General features: G+C 49.7%; 1 protein-coding gene across 1 annotated transcript in view; it reads right to left on the bottom strand.

Annotated features, from left to right (window-relative positions):
- Nucleotides 1-14,584, bottom strand: part of ADGB (androglobin) — a 443,164-nt gene that overhangs the window by 142,182 nt on the left and 286,398 nt on the right. Inside the window, exons 24-25 of the mRNA XM_073672692.1 lie at nucleotides 3,731-3,862; nucleotides 1,459-1,612 (exon numbers count right to left, since the gene is read on the bottom strand). Of these exons, the coding sequence (XP_073528793.1) occupies nucleotides 1,459-1,612; nucleotides 3,731-3,862 (286 nt within the window). The remainder of the gene's footprint in view (nucleotides 1-1,458; nucleotides 1,613-3,730; nucleotides 3,863-14,584) is intronic.

Raw genomic sequence — 14,584 nt, 5'->3', positions numbered from 1 at the left:
TGTCTATTTTATTCAGTTCACAGCAGAAATACGTAAAATTCTAGGAAATCATCCAACAGATAAAATGGCTATAACAAGATCTTATATCTCTCTGGCAGACTAGTAAATATGAACTTGCTACGAAATTTCAGTCCTTTAGGACTTTTTTCAAGTAGCATCAGAGACACGAAGAATAGTGAGATGTGCCATTGAAGTACTCCTTCTATAGGACAGTGTCAGCATTTTTGCAGACGTTAGTCTGCATCTTGTATGATGGATCTACGAAAACATATGTAAAGAACTCAAGTCTAACATTAGTGGGGTTAGACCCCCAAGGCTAGGGTCACATGACTATATGTTCTCCATAAAAATGGTCTGATGATGCTAATCAAATTCTCTGATCAGAGTAGGATCCGTTTTTCTGGAGATTAAAAAAATAAATCTCTATCTTCTCCACTCTGTCCAAGGAAAAAATCGGACATGTGCACAGCCTCACTGAATAACATTGGTCCGAGAGCGATCCGAAGTTTTGACAGATCGCACACTCGGACCAAAACTACGGCCATCTGCATGAGCCCTAAGTTTATGTGCACATGTGCAGTATTTCCATCAGAAAAATCTGCTGCAAATCTTTGGAGTATTGACAGGAAAAACACTTGTGCCAGTTTTTTTATGTGTTTTTTTGCCTCGGTCACTTGCAGCATGTGCATGAGATTTCATAATTTTAATTTACTTTGCAGGTACAATAAAACGCTGTCTGTTTGAGATAAAAAGGCACAGGAAAAATACAACCAAAACACAATGTGTGAACATATCATATAAAGAATACACACTTTTTTAGTACTATTAGCTATTGATAACATTTAGAAAATAATTGTCTTATCATCGGACATTCATATGCTCCTGAATTTACACATGTTCCATTGTAAAAGCGAAGAAACAAAGATGACAGACATAAATATAAACATAATAAAAAATCAAGTTTTATTCACATTAAAAATAAAATTAGACATACAATAAAAGACCATAGATATATCAGTCATGCTAAAATGCATGTGGATGGGTAAATAGGAAGGATTTTCAATAAAATGACAAAGTCACAGATGAAAGAGAAACAACTGTGTATATATGAAGTATGTAAAAAAAATACAATATAAAGAGTCAAAAGGCTAAGTAGCCACACTAAATATGCAACCACATATATAAGCACAGAAGTATAAGGAGAGATGCAGCGATAAGCAGACTGGTAGACATCAATGCCATATGCAGAAGGTGTAAAGAGATGGATACCTCATAACCCATAAGAAACAGGATAAGATGTCAAATGATCAGTGCGCTAAATAGCCATGATCAAGAACATGCATATATACACCCACCCAAAAACACACCTAACGCGCGTTTCGCTGATGCTTTGTCTGGAGTCATTGTGCTGAATCCAATTATAACAATTAATACATGGTTGAGTTACTTGTCACTTACTGTGTTTTTGGTGTATATAAATGGTTGTACTCTGTTGCACACTCGAGGTATTTCTTCCAGTGTATCATTATTAATGACGTGAAGCGCAGAGGCTTGGAGGTTTGTATACATCTTGGGTACTATGAGCATATCTTCACTGACATGGAAAACTTCCCTAATTAAGTTGAAAAATTCAGTTAAAAAAGCAAAATGATAAAAACTGAATGTTGAATGTTTCCATGAGGTTTATACACACAAAAAATGTGGTATAACTATGTAGGGACTTGTTCCTAATAAAAATAGTGGCGATCCCATGTGCCATGAGAAATCTAGCATAGAAGCCATATACGAAACAGGCTGGAAGTGGACTTAATAGGGAAGAGCAAAAAGATTTGCACTGATTTGGTCCAGCGTCTATTTCGGCACTTTGTGGCAGTCAGACTAGTGGAGTGAAAACTTACTTGGCCGGCAATTGATTGTCACCATCCAGGCAGCCTCTCGTCATTACTAGGTCTGGGGGCATATCAGTGCTCCAGGAAGAAGCAGTCCAGGTGCATTGACACACCTCTATAGCTTTCCCAGCTTGATTTGCATATGCCTTTGTATACTAGATTTCCCATGACTGGCACATCAGATCTCTAGCAAAATGTTACCATTTTTATTGGGGGACAAATGTCTATACAACCAAACCACTACTTTCATATGTAAAAACGTGCTGACAAGTTCTCTTTAAAGGGGTATTTCCATCTCCAAGATCCTATCTCAATATGTAGTAGGTGTAATAATAATATTAGCAAATACCTCCAATTAGAAATGTAGTATAGTATTTTTTATTCGCTGTGTCTCTTTCCTCATGTACAAGCATTGCAGGACCTTAGGTATCCATGGTTACGTCCACTGATAAAGTGACAGTTACCTAGCTGCTAGTGGACGTAACCGTGGATACCTAAGGTCCAGTATTGCCTGCACATGAGGTAAGTGGCATAGAGAAGCAAAAATACTATATTACATTTCTAATTGAAGGTATTTGCTAATCTTATTATTATTACAGCTACTACATATTGGGATAGGATCTTGGAGATGGCAATACCCCTTTAATTAAAAAGAAAGAGAACTTAAATGAGACCCATTTGACCCATTCTTCCTCTTAACACGAGTAGGATAAAACATAGCAACTCCGAGATCCACAAAATAAATCTGAGTCTCAATCTTATCTTATTAGCCAACAGCTAGCAATGTGAGCTATCATCGCCTCTATCAAATGATGTTCTGTTACCAAGATGAATTCTGCTCATTGTTAGTAGGAAATTATTCCTTAGGACATTTGAAAATGCAATGCATTAATAATATGTGTAAAAGGCTATTCTGTAAGGACACCCATTGGGAGGTCCTTGCATAAGGAGTGGTATGCATGTGAATAGCTACTGTAGGGGCAATGTCTGGCTGGCTGTCTCCATTTTGAAAAGGGATTGAGTCTCATGAGATAACACCTAGAAGTGTGTGCCCCTATAGAGCTTATACAATAAGTGATATTACAACTGCTGAGATCCCAAATAATTAATTTAACTGTTATTCCCATTGTTGGCACTTCTCAGCTTTCCATAGAATAGGTAACACTTGCCAATGGGGGTCCAACCACTGGGTCCTCTACAGATCCCGAGAGCAAGATTCTGGTTACTGGGCATGTGCAGCACCATACCATTAATTCCCTATAGGGCAGCAGGAAAAATCTCCGGAAGTTCCACAGAGAATAAATGGAGTGGTGATGTGGATGTCCAGCAACCATTCAAACAGCGTACTGCAGAGCTCCATTCTTGGAATTGTGAGAGTCCCAGAAGTCGGCCCTTTACCAATAAGCAAGTCTTTGAAAATCGTATGAACAGGTCATAACTTGTAAAGATAGGAATAACCCTTTATTCAATTATTGGAGATCACAACAGTTGTAATCTCACAAAGTGGACATGAATAGCACATCCTAGTAATAAGGCATCAAAGTATATTACTTCACTCTTACAAAATAAAAATGAGTTATGTCCAGAGCATTGACAGACCTTCTTGAGGTTCTGAAGATGGCCTATGCAGAATAGTACAGACTTCCCCAGCATACAGAAGGCCAATATTTGTTAAGGAACATATCATATGACCATTCTTTGTTCCATTAAAATTGGTGGTGAGAACCAGTAATAAAAAAAAATAAACAAAAATTCCAAAGGACTTTCAAGCCCTTAATGAGCTTAATACATGCCCCTCAAAATAGATAATGATTAACCTGTACTACAGTATAACATCTTACCTGAAAATTACAAACCATGAATTTACCGGTTGATCTGGGTAGGTAACCGCATAATCAGCGAATGCAATCCTGAATCGCTCATCTGCATAGCAGGGATAGCTATGTGAAGCAGCACTGTGCTTAAACATGTACCTGAGACACATAGAAATGCTGGTGTTATTACAGCCTGCACATCTAGGCTGGTGTATATATAGTTAGCACTAAACCAAAACTATTTACAGTGAGAAAAACCTATTTTCTCTATTAGGTAAAATTTGCAAATTTTATATCTAAACAGTTGGAATTGGATAAAAACAAGCAAAATTCATTGCCAAAGTATCGCATGCTGCAGATCTTTTTATAATGCATGTAAATGAGTTTAGATAAACCAATTGACCTGCGATTTGTGTACTTTTCTATGAATTTCAGAGCCAAATGTGTTCCAAACCTATGGCATGTGACGTCCCTTTCACAGCTGATACCACACAGTTGTGTAAGAAAGTTCCTGGGATCAGTGGCACCCCAGAGGGTCTGGTTGCCACAGTGGTAGTAATACCATGTCTGGGAGCAAAACAGGAGTTTCCTGTTCAGGAACACATTACATGCAACACCTCCTGCCCCAGACCAGAAAGGGGAGGATCCTGCCCTTTATAACTGGATCTGGAGGCGGGGTTAGTCAGTCTGAGTCGGAGTCTAGAGTACAGTGTGTGGAGTCAAGTAGGACACGAAGGAGTAAAGAGCCAGGGACTGGAGCTGGAGTTAGCTCGTCCTGGATAGTATCCACAGAGGACCGGACGCCGGAGTCCGAGGCTGTGGGGATTGCATACCCAGCAGCAGATACCGCAGGGCAGGAGATTGCAGGTCTCCTGGCCCAACAGAAGCCCGGAGGCTCAGCCACACGAAAGGACCCATACCGCCACAGAGGAGCGAGGAATATACAAGGTCCGAGTCGCCAGCCTTACGGGTGAGGGCAGCACGTTACACTCAGGAACGTGGGCTACAACACGACTATAAGCGGGATAGCCAAAGAGTATAGTCAGAACGGCGGGCCTACAACTTCACCTGGCCAGGAGGACTCTTGGATTGCTCCCAGACTGATCAGGCCCTCATCACTAGCCGGTACTCCCATTGGGGCCCATATAATTGCCAACAGTAAAGACCCTGGGACTGCACTGCAAAGACTCCATGTTGTCATTACTGATACCTTGCACTACCACTACCATCATCCATACACGCTGCCCTGAAGCTCCACTCTTCCTGTGGGGAGTTACATCACCTTGCTGCACATACCACCAGCTTCAGCGGACTGCTCCGCAGTGGCGGTTCCCAACAACCGTGTGATGAAAGCCGGCCGGTGGGTGCAGCTCTCTGGCGCCCCCTTACCTCTCAGGTCAGTCAAGGTACTGCACCTAGAGAAAGTAGTGCCAGGAAGCTGCAACCAGCGCAGGGAACACGGTAGTGTGTTATCCCTTCAACGTCACTAAACCGTAACGTCACTACACAGCACAACTCGCTAGCGCCCTCTTAGCCTCAGGTCAGTCAAGGAACTGCACCTAGGATAAGCGGTCGCCAGGGAGACTGTCCTGTAACCTACTGGGTATCGGGGCCCTCTGTAGTGAGGGCGGTATATATATCTTCCTTGGCCGCGCCAGGAATATATATATCTGAACCTCCGACCGTCACTACCAGCCTTCCCCAATCCCCAGTTGGTATGCTGCCACCAGTCCCTATTTTAGATATACGCCCAGTCCGTGAATGGGCCTATATCGGGTCAGGAACCAACCCTGGGTAGCATTTTTGGCTTGAGCCGAGCTCACACGGACGTGCGTTCGTTATGCAGAATAAAAGGCAGGCCCACAATTACTTGAGGTAATTGATTATAATAATACACTAGATACACGATATACAACTAAATATACACAGGTATAAGGTCAGGCTAAACTATACAACAATGGAATACAACACACAGAATCACCACAGCATATCAGTTACCGGTTTCTTGATTTTCTTGTGACGCAGGGAGAGGATTCTGCGGTCGCAGGCACGGTTCTTTGTTACAGGCTGAGGCCTACCACCGCATGGTCAAACTGCTCCTCCCCTTGGTGGCCTCAGCTGGTGCTCAGATGTTCAGCACCCCACTCTTGGGTCAAGACTGACTTATCTCTTGTCTGTCCTGCTATCTTACCTGCCCCGTCCCGCCCACTGCTGGTGAGGTCAGCTGGCTCAGTCTCCACCCTCAGGTCTAACTTCGATCAGAAGCCCAAATTCTAAGGAACCCAATAACTTCTTCTGGGATGGTCTCAGGATACCCCCAGGGGTTCCCATGGATTCGGGCCGCCGTAACCGACCTTTTGATATCAATTATGATACCATACGGTCCTCAGGAATGGCTCAGCGCTATATCTTGTCTTCCAGAGCACGCACAAACGTCTACCGCGGAGGCTTGTGTGCGCATTGGCTCCGGGACGCCGTGATATTTTTTTATTGGCCCATCCCATGCAACATGCGTGTGCTTTTCATGTTTCTATATCTTATGCCTCCATGCTTGTGACAGACAAAGAAACTAGTCCTATGGGACAAATGGTCAGGTACAGATAGACGAAGCACCCCCCCCTGCTGGCTGTGTTTCCTCTCGAAGTCTTTGAAGCTCCTAGCATTCAAGTGTTAAGTAGGCTTCTTATCTTACAGGAGCCTGGATGGGGGGAAACTATCTAGTTGACGTTTTAACAGAAGGTCCCAAGGGTGGGGGCTGCTGAAGTGTGGCCATCCCTGGATATGATTTATCATTACCAAGATGGCGGCTACAGGTTCATCACACCTCCCCCTATACGAGGGCGCGAGGGGGTAGCACATTCCTGTGTTCCCCCGTGCGTCCTTCTGCACCCTCCCCTTGCCGGGATAACCCGTCAGCGTTACCGTGGTCACGGCCTCTTCTGTGGCGAATGGAGAAGTGGTACTGCTGGAGAGCGAGGCTCCAGCGTAGCAACCTGCCATTCGACCTAGAGACCGTGTGTAACCAGCTGAGGGGGTTGTGGTCCGTCTCCACGGTGAAATGGCTCCCGTACAAGTAGGGCTGCAGACGCTGCAGGGCCCATACAATTGCCAGGCATTCTTTTTCCACCGTGGAGTAAGCCACCTCCCGGGGCAGTAGCTTCCTGCTCAGGTACAAGACAGGATGTTCCTGGCCTGTCGTGTTGACCTGACTTAGCACAGCACCGAGGCCAAAGTCACTGGCGTCGGTCTGTACCACAAACGGCCGGTCGAAGTCGGCAGCTTGCAGTACAGGGGAGCTACTTAGGGCGGCCTTGAGTGCCCCGAAAGCTGTCTCGCAGGCGACTGTCCAGTCGACTGCGACGGGCAGCTTCTTCTTGGTGAGGTCCGTCAGGGGCTTGGCCAGGGTGCTATAGTGTGGGACGAACCTCCTATAGTACCCGGCGGTCCCCAAGAAGGACATCACCTGCTTTTTGGTCCTAGGAGTGGGCCAGGATGCGATGGCATCCACTTTCCCCGGTTCTGGCTTCAGAACCCCCCCGCCTACCCGGTGACCCAGGTAGAGGACCTCACTCATGCCCAGCTGGCACTTTTCCGGCTTGATGGTCAAGCCTGCCCGGTGGATCCGACCGAGCACCTGCCGCAGGTGCTCTAGGTGATCCTCCCAAGTGGGACTGAAGACTGCAATATCGTCCAAGTACGCAGCCGCGTACCCTTCAAGTCCCTCAAGCAGCGTATTGACCATCCGCTGAAAAGTGGCAGGGGCATTCTTCATGCCGAATGGCATCACTGTGGACTCGTACAGTCCAAAAGGGGTGATAAAGGCAGAGCGTTCCCTTGCCGCGGGGGTCAGAGGAATCTGCCAGTACCCCCGGCTCAGATCCATGATGGTCAGGTACTTAGCCCCGGCCATCCGATCGAGCAGGTCATCGATGCGTGGTATGGGGAACGCATCGGTGGCCGTTACAGCGTTGAGCCCCCGGTAGTCCACGCAGAACCGTGTAGTTCGGTCCTTCTTTGGTACGAGGACTACAGGCGAGGCCCACGCGCTGCTGGATGCCTGGATCACCCCCAGCTTCAGCATCTCGTCTATCTCTTGGCGCATGTTTCCCTGCACCTCGAAAGAGACCCGATATGCTGAACGCCGGATCGGCGGGTGATCGCCAGTGTCCACGTCGTGGACAGCCATCTCAGTCCTTCCGGGCAGGCTGCTGAACAGCCCCCGGAAGGGGTGCAGGGTGGTCCCCAGCTGGGACCGTTGGTCCTCCGTGAGCTGGTGGCCAACCCCCACATCCTCGATGGACCCACCCGCCTTGGCTTGGGTGAGCAGATCCAGGAGGGTTTCTACCTCTCCTTCCTCGGGAAGGTTGCACACTGGGTGGGCAGTCGCTTCCCGCTCATGATGAGCCTTCATCATGTTCACGTGGAAGGCCTTCCTCCTTCCACGGGCGTGATCCAGGGTGACCAGATAGGTGACGGCATTGAGTTTCTGGTGCACGAAGTAGGGACCTTCCCAGGCTGCCTGAAGCTTGTTCTGTGGTACGGGGACCAGTACCCACACCTTTTGACCCACCTGGTAGGTCCTCTCACAAGCATTCTGGTCGTACCACCGCTTCTGGTCGGCCTGGGCCTGGGCCATATTGTCCTGCACCAGCTTTGCCAAGGCCATCATCCTGTCCCGGTGGCGCACGACATACTCGATGACCGACACCTCGGGGGTGGCCAAATCCCCTTCCCATGCTTCCTTCACCAGAGCCAGGGGGCCCCGTACCCGTCGCCCGTACAGGAGCTCAAAGGGGGAGAACCCCGTTGAGGCCTGCGGAACCTCCCGGTAAGCAAATAGGAGGTGTGGGAGGTAACGCTCCCAGTCTCTCCCGTGGGAGTCGACCAACATCTTAAGCATCTGCTTTAAGGTGCCATTGAACCGCTCACACAGGCCATTAGTCTGTGGGTGATACGGGCTGGCCACCAGATGTTGCACCTGCATTTGCTTACAGAGGGACTCCATCAGCCGCGACATGAACTGGGTCCCTCGGTCGGTGAGCATTTCTTGGGGGAAACCCACTCTGGAGAAGATCTCCAGTAAGGCGGTAGCCACCTTGTCGGCCCGAATGGACGACAAAGCTACCGCTTCCGGGTACCGGGTGGCATAGTCCACTACCGTGAGTATGAAGCATTTCCCGGAGTGGCTGGGAGTGGACAGAGGTCCAATAAGATCCACAGCGACCCTCGAGAAAGGCTCTTCGATGATTGGCAGAGTTACCAGTGGGGCTTTGGGGCGCGGCCCCGCCTTCCCCACCCTCTGACAGGTGTCACACGAACGGCAGTAGGCACCCACCGCGGCTCCCATCCCAGGCCAGTAGAAATGCTGAGCTATCCTGGCCTTGGTTTTAGCGATCCCTAGGTGTCCGGCCATCGGAATCTCGTGTGCGATCCGCAACAATTCCGCCCTGAACGGATAGGGTACCACTAACTGTCGGTCCCTGGGCCACGCCTCCGGTGAACCCTGCTGGACCGTTACCCGGTACAGCCGTCCCTGGTCCCAGACCACACGCTCGCAGTCTGACTCCATGGGAGGCTGTGCCGCCTGTTCCTTGAGAGCTTTCAGGCTGTCGTCTGCTTCCAACGCAGCCTGAAATTCCTGACTTGATGTGGCCAGAATCGACGAAACTGCCACATCCTCTGTCAGCCCCTCCGGGCATGTCACCTGGCCGCTGTCTGACCCGGCAGACACTTGGTCAGAAGTGGGGAAGCCGTCGGACCTCTGCAAGGCTCCTTGGGCTCCGGCGCTCCCACTCCTGGTGACAGCGGCTATGACCGCTGTGACCGTGGGTAGTGCCTGCTTCCCCTCTGTTTCTGACCAAGCCGCCCGATCAGGCAGGCTTCCTAGGCCTTTGGACATCTCGGATGTGGGGAACTCCTGCCCTGGGGTCTTACCTGGCGGCTCCTCTCTTGGGACACCCCCACCTCCCATGGCCTGTTCCTCCCCCTGCAGTGGGCCTATACTCAGCAGCCTGGATACCCCTGGGAGCCCTACACTGCCGGTAGCTGCCCCCCTCTCCATCCCTGAGCTTCCCTCTACAGAATCCTGCCCGCCCCCTCCCTCACCGGAGGACAAGAGGTCACGGCACGCCGGCTGAGCACCTCTGCGGGCATCCCCACACTCCCCACCTGCTTTCACTAACCCTGTTTGTGTTGTGTCTGTGCAGGTGTTACCCTCAGGTTTCACTCCCTCCTCCTCAGCAGGACACACACTACATACAACATGGTTGGCATTAGCAGCAGACAAATCAATACACTCTTGGGGGGCCGAACTTGGGGGTTCAGAGGGTACATACTGCGATACTAGACGCCCCAAGTCGGTCCCTAATAAAACATTTGCGGGAATATTTGGCGTTACTCCCACCTCCCGCATCCCCCTTCCGGCACCCCAGTCCAAATACACCATGGCAACGGGAAGTGCCGGCTCCACGCCTCCAACCCCGGAGACGGAAAGAGTCTTTCCTGGTACCAAGTCCTGGGGGGACACCACCTCAGGCCGTACCAGGGTTCGTTCAGCGCCCGTGTCCCGCAGTCCCATGACCGCAGAACGGCCTATGGTGGCGGGTTGGATGTTGTCCAGGGACCTACCACCACCCCCTCCCACACACAAAACATTGGGCGCTCTCTGGGACTGGGATGGGGTCTTTTGGCGCTGGGGACACGCAGCCCTAAAGTGTCCTGGTTTGTTGCATAGATGACAACGTCTTACGTCTGGTCCTTGCCTGGAGAGGGCAACAGGGGGATACACCCCTTGTGTTCTAGGGGCCGGGGAAACAGGGGCATGACTGGGCTTACCCCCTCTCCAGGTGCTGCTGGCAGACTTCTTCAGCTCAGGCGCCCTGTTATTGGCATACTCGTCTGCCAGGGCGGCTGTAGCAGAAGCCCCTGTTGGTTTTCGGTCACGGAGGAACTGTCGGAGGTCCTCTGGGCAGTTCCACAAGAACTGCTCCGTGACGAACAGTTCCTGGACCTCCTGGCGGGTAGTAAGCGCTAGACCCGAGGTCCAGTGCTCTGCGGCTCTCAACAGCGCCCGCATATGATCGGTCCAGGTGTCCTTGGGGCCACGCAGCAGGCTCCGGAACTTCTGGCGGTACGACTCGGGAGTGAGGTTGTACTGCCGGATCAGGGCCCGCTTGATGCAGTCGTAGTTCTGTACCTCCCCGGCAGGTAAGTCCCCCAAGGCATCCAGGGACTTACCCCTCAAACGGGGGGTCAGGTATCTGGCCCACTGATCCCGGGCCAGATGGTGCTGAAGACAGGTCCGTTCAAATGCCACCAGAAAGGAGTCCAGGTCCCCATCCTTCTCCAGTAGAGGGAAGTCCTCAGCTCGGACTTTGGACGACTTGGTCTCCTGATGGGTTGGTTGCTCTAGCGGAAGCCCCCGCTGGGCCAGGTCCAGTTGGTGCTGGCGCTCCGCAGCTCGCTCTGCACGCTCCGCAGCCTCCCGGCGCTCTGCAGCTTCACGCTCCGCAGCCTCCCGGCGCTCCGCAGCTTCGCGCTCCTCCTCCGCTGCCTTCTCTGATGCTGCCAGGAGGGTTTTGTAGACGGCATCGCCATGAGACTGGAGACTTGCCATAGCCGCTTGTAAAAGGGCTTGTGATCTGGACAGGCTGGGCTGGGTAGGTGGTGGGCAGCCCACTGCGGGACCGTATACTGGGGACTGGCTCCCTGAGGTGCCCGGGCTGGACTCCTCCTCGCCATGAGTAACAATGTCCTCCCCTCCTGCCACACGGACCGTAGCATTAGCCTCCTGCAGGGTCTTGCTCCTGGTGCCGTCTGCCATCTTGGTAACCGACACCGCTGCAACCCTGAGTTTGCACACACCTTGTTATACTTTTAGCCTGACCGTCTAACGTTGGGCTGACCTTAAGACTCCAGCAGTGGAAGTTACCACTGGCAGTCTTTAGTGCCTGGGAGTAGGGGTCCCACAACACTATTATTCTGCAATCCCACCGCTCTGCCACCAATGTGATGAAAGCCGGCCGGTGGGTGCAGCTCTCTGGCGCCCCCTTACCTCTCAGGTCAGTCAAGGTACTGCACCTAGAGAAAGTAGTGCCAGGAAGCTGCAACCAGCGCAGGGAACACGGTAGTGTGTTATCCCTTCAACGTCACTAAACCGTAACGTCACTACACAGCACAACTCGCTAGCGCCCTCTTAGCCTCAGGTCAGTCAAGGAACTGCACCTAGGATAAGCGGTCGCCAGGGAGACTGTCCTGTAACCTACTGGGTATCGGGGCCCTCTGTAGTGAGGGCGGTATATATATCTTCCTTGGCCGCGCCAGGAATATATATATCTGAACCTCCGACCGTCACTACCAGCCTTCCCCAATCCCCAGTTGGTATGCTGCCACCAGTCCCTATTTTAGATATACGCCCAGTCCGTGAATGGGCCTATATCGGGTCAGGAACCAACCCTGGGTAGCATTTTTGGCTTGAGCCGAGCTCACACGGACGTGCGTTCGTTATGCAGAATAAAAGGCAGGCCCACAATTACTTGAGGTAATTGATTATAATAATACACTAGATACACGATATACAACTAAATATACACAGGTATAAGGTCAGGCTAAACTATACAACAATGGAATACAACACACAGAATCACCACAGCATATCAGTTACCGGTTTCTTGATTTTCTTGTGACGCAGGGAGAGGATTCTGCGGTCGCAGGCACGGTTCTTTGTTACAGGCTGAGGCCTACCACCGCATGGTCAAACTGCTCCTCCCCTTGGTGGCCTCAGCTGGTGCTCAGATGTTCAGCACCCCACTCTTGGGTCAAGACTGACTTATCTCTTGTCTGTCCTGCTATCTTACCTGCCCCGTCCCGCCCACTGCTGGTGAGGTCAGCTGGCTCAGTCTCCACCCTCAGGTCTAACTTCGATCAGAAGCCCAAATTCTAAGGAACCCAATAACTTCTTCTGGGATGGTCTCAGGATACCCCCAGGGGTTCCCATGGATTCGGGCCGCCGTAACCGACCTTTTGATATCAATTATGATACCATACGGTCCTCAGGAATGGCTCAGCGCTATATCTTGTCTTCCAGAGCACGTACAAACGTCTACCGCGGAGGCTTGTGTGCGCATTGGCTCCGGGACGCCGTGATATTTTTTTATTGGCCCATCCCATGCAACATGCGTGTGCTTTTCATGTTTCTATATCTTATGCCTCCATGCTTGTGACAGACAAAGAAACTAGTCCTATGGGACAAATGGTCAGGTACAGATAGACGAAGCACCCCCCCCTGCTGGCTGTGTTTCCTCTCGAAGTCTTTGAAGCTCCTAGCATTCAAGTGTTAAGTAGGCTTCTTATCTTACAGGAGCCTGGATGGGGGGAAACTATCTAGTTGACGTTTTAACAGAAGGTCCCAAGGGTGGGGGCTGCTGAAGTGTGGCCATCCCTGGATATGATTTATCATTACCAAGATGGCGGCTACAGGTTCATCACAAACCGCATTCCACAGGTGGCGTAGTTGGACTATACATAACAGATATACATAAACTACCCTTAGATTGACCACCTGGGTCACGGACCAGGTCACCGCCACGGTGACTACAACCCCCAGCATCTACAGGCCAGGCTCCGGGTAACCCACGGCCCAGGGGGCGCGTCAGATCGCTATACTGAGCGAAAGTCACAATGGTGTCAGCTAATGGAAGTACAAGTACTGCCCACAAAAGCGGATATGGCTCCAAGGAGAGTGTGGAACAGAAGAGAGTAAGAGAGGACACATGAGGGTAAGCAGATACTATAGGTATAGATAAAAATCCCTTTCAATAATACAGTAGCTGTTCATGCAAAGTAAAGCTGAACAATGTGGAGCCCTTCTTAAAGGGAATCTGTCACCACATTTGACCTAGCGAAACTATTAATATAGCAATACAGGTTTTAGACTGCTGAAAAGTCCTCCCTGTATGCCTCAAATAAAATGCCCTATTGTGGATAAATCATATTTTATCACTTTATATAAATGACCTCTTCCAGGCTCTGGGGTAGATGTTGTCTGGAAGATAACTCGGCCTCCAGAGATTATTTTACATTAAGGAGGGGTTACCTGTGTGAGACAAGTAACTAACACAGAACAGGCTTTTCACGCACACTTCTCTCGGTGCGCCTGCGCCATCCTAAACATAATTTTTGTATAATAAACATCTTATAATTCTATAAAACCTCTCCTTCTATCTGGGCCTGTCTACCTCCGCCTTATTGACTGTAAAGTCTATCTATTAATATTTTACTATTTACTGTGTCTGGGCGGCATCTGATAGGGACTCCCTCCCTTTGGGCTAATATATTTGGGAAGGATGTTGTCTGGAAGATAACTCGGCCTCCAGAGATTATTTTACATGAAGGGGGAGTTACCAGTGTGAGACAAGTAACTGACACAGAACAGGAGAACAGAACTTTGTCTTCTTGCAAACACATTTTCTTCTTCTCTCTGAGCTCTGCTGTATTGCAGCAATATTGCAGCCCTGTCTGCCTGTGAGATGGAAGAGAGGAACCTGCAGATCAGCGTCAGGTATAATCACACACAGCTCTGCAGTGAGATCAGGAGAGCAGAGAGCGGCCATCACACATCACACTGGTAACTCCTCCTTCATGTAAAATAATCTCTAGAGACAGAGTTATTTTCCAGGCAGCGTCCTCCCCATAGCCTGGAAGACGTCATTTAGTGATAAAAGATGATTTCTCAACAACAATGTGGTGACAGATTCCCTTTAATACATATCATTTTAATAATTTATTATTTTAAATTATTATTTTAATAATATATACAGAGATTATCATTTACAACAATTTCTGTCCATTTAGGGATCACAATCTAAATTCCAAATCAGTTCA

This window comes from Phyllobates terribilis, unplaced genomic scaffold (genome assembly GCF_046119375.1).
Source record: "Phyllobates terribilis strain yellow unplaced genomic scaffold, ASM4611937v1 Scaffold_3__8_contigs__length_932513732, whole genome shotgun sequence".
Lineage (NCBI taxonomy): Eukaryota > Metazoa > Chordata > Amphibia > Anura > Dendrobatidae > Phyllobates > Phyllobates terribilis.
Note: the sequence above shows the minus strand (reverse complement) of the source record. Positions and strands in the feature narration are given on the sequence as shown.